Genomic DNA, 2500 nt, shown 5'->3' with positions numbered 1-2500 from the left:
GTGACCTTGTTATTTGTACACGCTGTGACCACACAAATCACAACATGTAAATAGGAACATGTTGCCGTTATTTTGTCAGCGTACCTGCTGTCGGTCCTGGCGGTGTGCGGGATCAGCACGGGGCTGACCGGGCGGATCCTCATGCCCTCGTTGATGACACAGTCCAGGTACGGCAGCCGGCCGCGGTCCGACACACACACTGCTCGCTCGCCGCCCACGTGCTCGTCCAGCTCCTTCTGCACGCGCTCCTGAACCTGCGGGGGGGGGGCGACGGTTTGTGATTGTAACCGAGAGTTTGTTATATTGTCTGGACTAACGTTTGACAATAAAATAACCAGAGTCTGGTAGGACCAGGCTAGTGGACCAGAGTCTGATAGGACCAGGCTAATGGACCAGAGTCTGGTAGGACCAGGCTAATGGACCAGAGTCTGGTAGGACCAGGCTAGTGGACCAGAGTTGGTAGGACCAGGCTAGTGGACCAGAGTTGGTAGGACCAGGCTAATGTACCAGAGTCTGGTAGGACCAGGCTAATGTACCAGAGTCTGGTAGGACCAGGCTAGTGGACCAGAGTCTGGTAGGACCAGTCTAATGTACCAGAGTCTGGTAGGACCAGGCTAATGGACCAGAATCTGGTAGGACCAGGCTAATGGACCAGAGTCTGGTAGGACCAGGCTAATGGACCAGAGTCTGGTAGGACCAGGCTAGTGGACCAGAGTCTGGTAGGACCAGTCTAATGTACCAGAGTCTGGTAGGACCAGGCTAATGGACCAGAGTCTGGTAGGACCAGGCTAGTGGACCAGAGTTGGTAGGACCAGGCTAATGGACCAGAGTCTGGTAGGACCAGGCTAATGGACCAGAGTCTGGTAGGACCAGGCTAATGGACCAGAATCTGGTAGGACCAGGCTAATGGACCAGAGTCTGGTAGGACCAGGCTAATGTTTAAAACAATGGACTATAAAACGGTCTGTACCTCGGGGTGATGCAGCAGGTAGGCGAGGATCCACAGCAGCGTGGTGGACGTTGTCTCCACGCCGGCTCCGAACGCCTCGGCGGCTGTCATCAGGACGTGGTCGTCTGTGATCGTCTCTTCAGACCCGGAGGACCTTTGACTCGCCGCGCTGTCTGTTTTTCCCTTCAGCAAAGCGTCCAGGAGATCCCGGGGGTCGCCGTCACTGAGAGATGCCTGCAGACCGGGGTCACACACACAAAGAGGTTTTAGGGGTCACACACACAAAGAGGTTTTAGGGGTCACTAACACAAAGAGGTTTTAGGGGTCATTAACTCTTGTGTTGTCACCCTGCAATTTTGTTTTTTTCTTAGGGCTGTCAATCCATTAAAAAATGTAATCTAATTAATTACAGACTCTGTGATTAATTAATCAAAATTAATCGCATACATAATTAACGGTGCCTGAACTGATACTTTTTAAGAAAGTAAAAAAAAAAAAGAAAGCAGGGTACTAAACAACAGTCGGTGACATCGGCTTGTTAATTGCTAAGGCCATATGATCATAATTAAATGATTTAATACTATATAATACTAAAACTATAACAATAACTTATTTCACTAGTAAATTGCTGTTGAACGACAAAAACAACCACCAGATGGGAAAAGGGCATTTAACAATAACTTTGAATGCACCACGAGGCTGTAGTTTACCGTTTAGCGTTAGCTGTCAGCATTTTAACCATGTTTAATCCAGCTACTAGCTAGCAGTAGGCTAACGTTAGCTGCTGTCGAGTATAGTGTTAACTAGCTAGCGGTAGGCTAACGTTAGCTGCTGTTGAGTATAGTGTTAACTAGCTAGCGGTAGGCTAACGTTAGCTGCTGCCGAGTATAGTGTTAACTAGCTAGTGGTAGGCTAACGTTAGCTGCTGTCGAGTATAGTGTTAACTAGCTAGCGGTAGGCTAACATTAGCTGCTGTCGAGTATAGTGTTAACTAGCTAGCGGTAGGCTAACGTTAGCTGCTGTCGAGTATAGTGTTAACTAGCGTCCGGTGCAGCGGTGTTTGTGTTTCCTGTATCGTCTTCAGAGCATCAGAGAGAAGAGCAGACATATCAGTGGCTCCAGATTTCGGTAGCCAACCCTATTCAGGAAGAAGATTTTTACAAGTAAATGTTCCAATTAATGATCCAGGCAGCACATTCTCGTCTCCCTCCTTCATTTTACAGTCCAACGATGGCTAGAACGGCTCTGGGTCAAACGTCAATATGGAATGGATTAATCTGCGTTATTATTCTCAGATTAATTAATCAAAATGAACGCGTTATTTTGACAGCCCTAGTTTTTCTGGGTCGAAATTTCAACATCTTTTTCTCCACTTTTCTCGACGTTTTTGTGGAATTTATTCAAATTTTTTTGGCACTTCTTTGGCGTTTTTTTAAATTATGTTTTTCTCAATTTTGTAACAATTTTTTTGTTGCTTTTTCCGATGTTTTTTTCCACTTTCTTTGTCACTTTTTTAACAAGTTTTTGTCACCTTTGGTGATGTTTTTGAGG

At 46.4% G+C, this 2500-nt stretch overlaps 1 protein-coding gene across 1 annotated transcript in view; it reads right to left on the bottom strand.

The window, feature by feature from the left end:
- The window catches only part of LOC116034661 (steroid 17-alpha-hydroxylase/17,20 lyase), a 12507-nt gene that overhangs the window by 2410 nt on the left and 7597 nt on the right, over positions 1-2500 (bottom strand). Inside the window, exons 6-7 of the mRNA XM_031277358.2 lie at positions 971-1183; positions 85-254 (exon numbers count right to left, since the gene is read on the bottom strand). Of these exons, the coding sequence (XP_031133218.1) occupies positions 85-254; positions 971-1183 (383 nt within the window). The remainder of the gene's footprint in view (positions 1-84; positions 255-970; positions 1184-2500) is intronic.

Source organism: Sander lucioperca, chromosome 17 (assembly GCF_008315115.2).
Source record: "Sander lucioperca isolate FBNREF2018 chromosome 17, SLUC_FBN_1.2, whole genome shotgun sequence".
Classification (NCBI taxonomy): domain Eukaryota; kingdom Metazoa; phylum Chordata; class Actinopteri; order Perciformes; family Percidae; genus Sander; species Sander lucioperca.
This window is presented reverse-complemented; position numbering and strand designations above follow the sequence as displayed.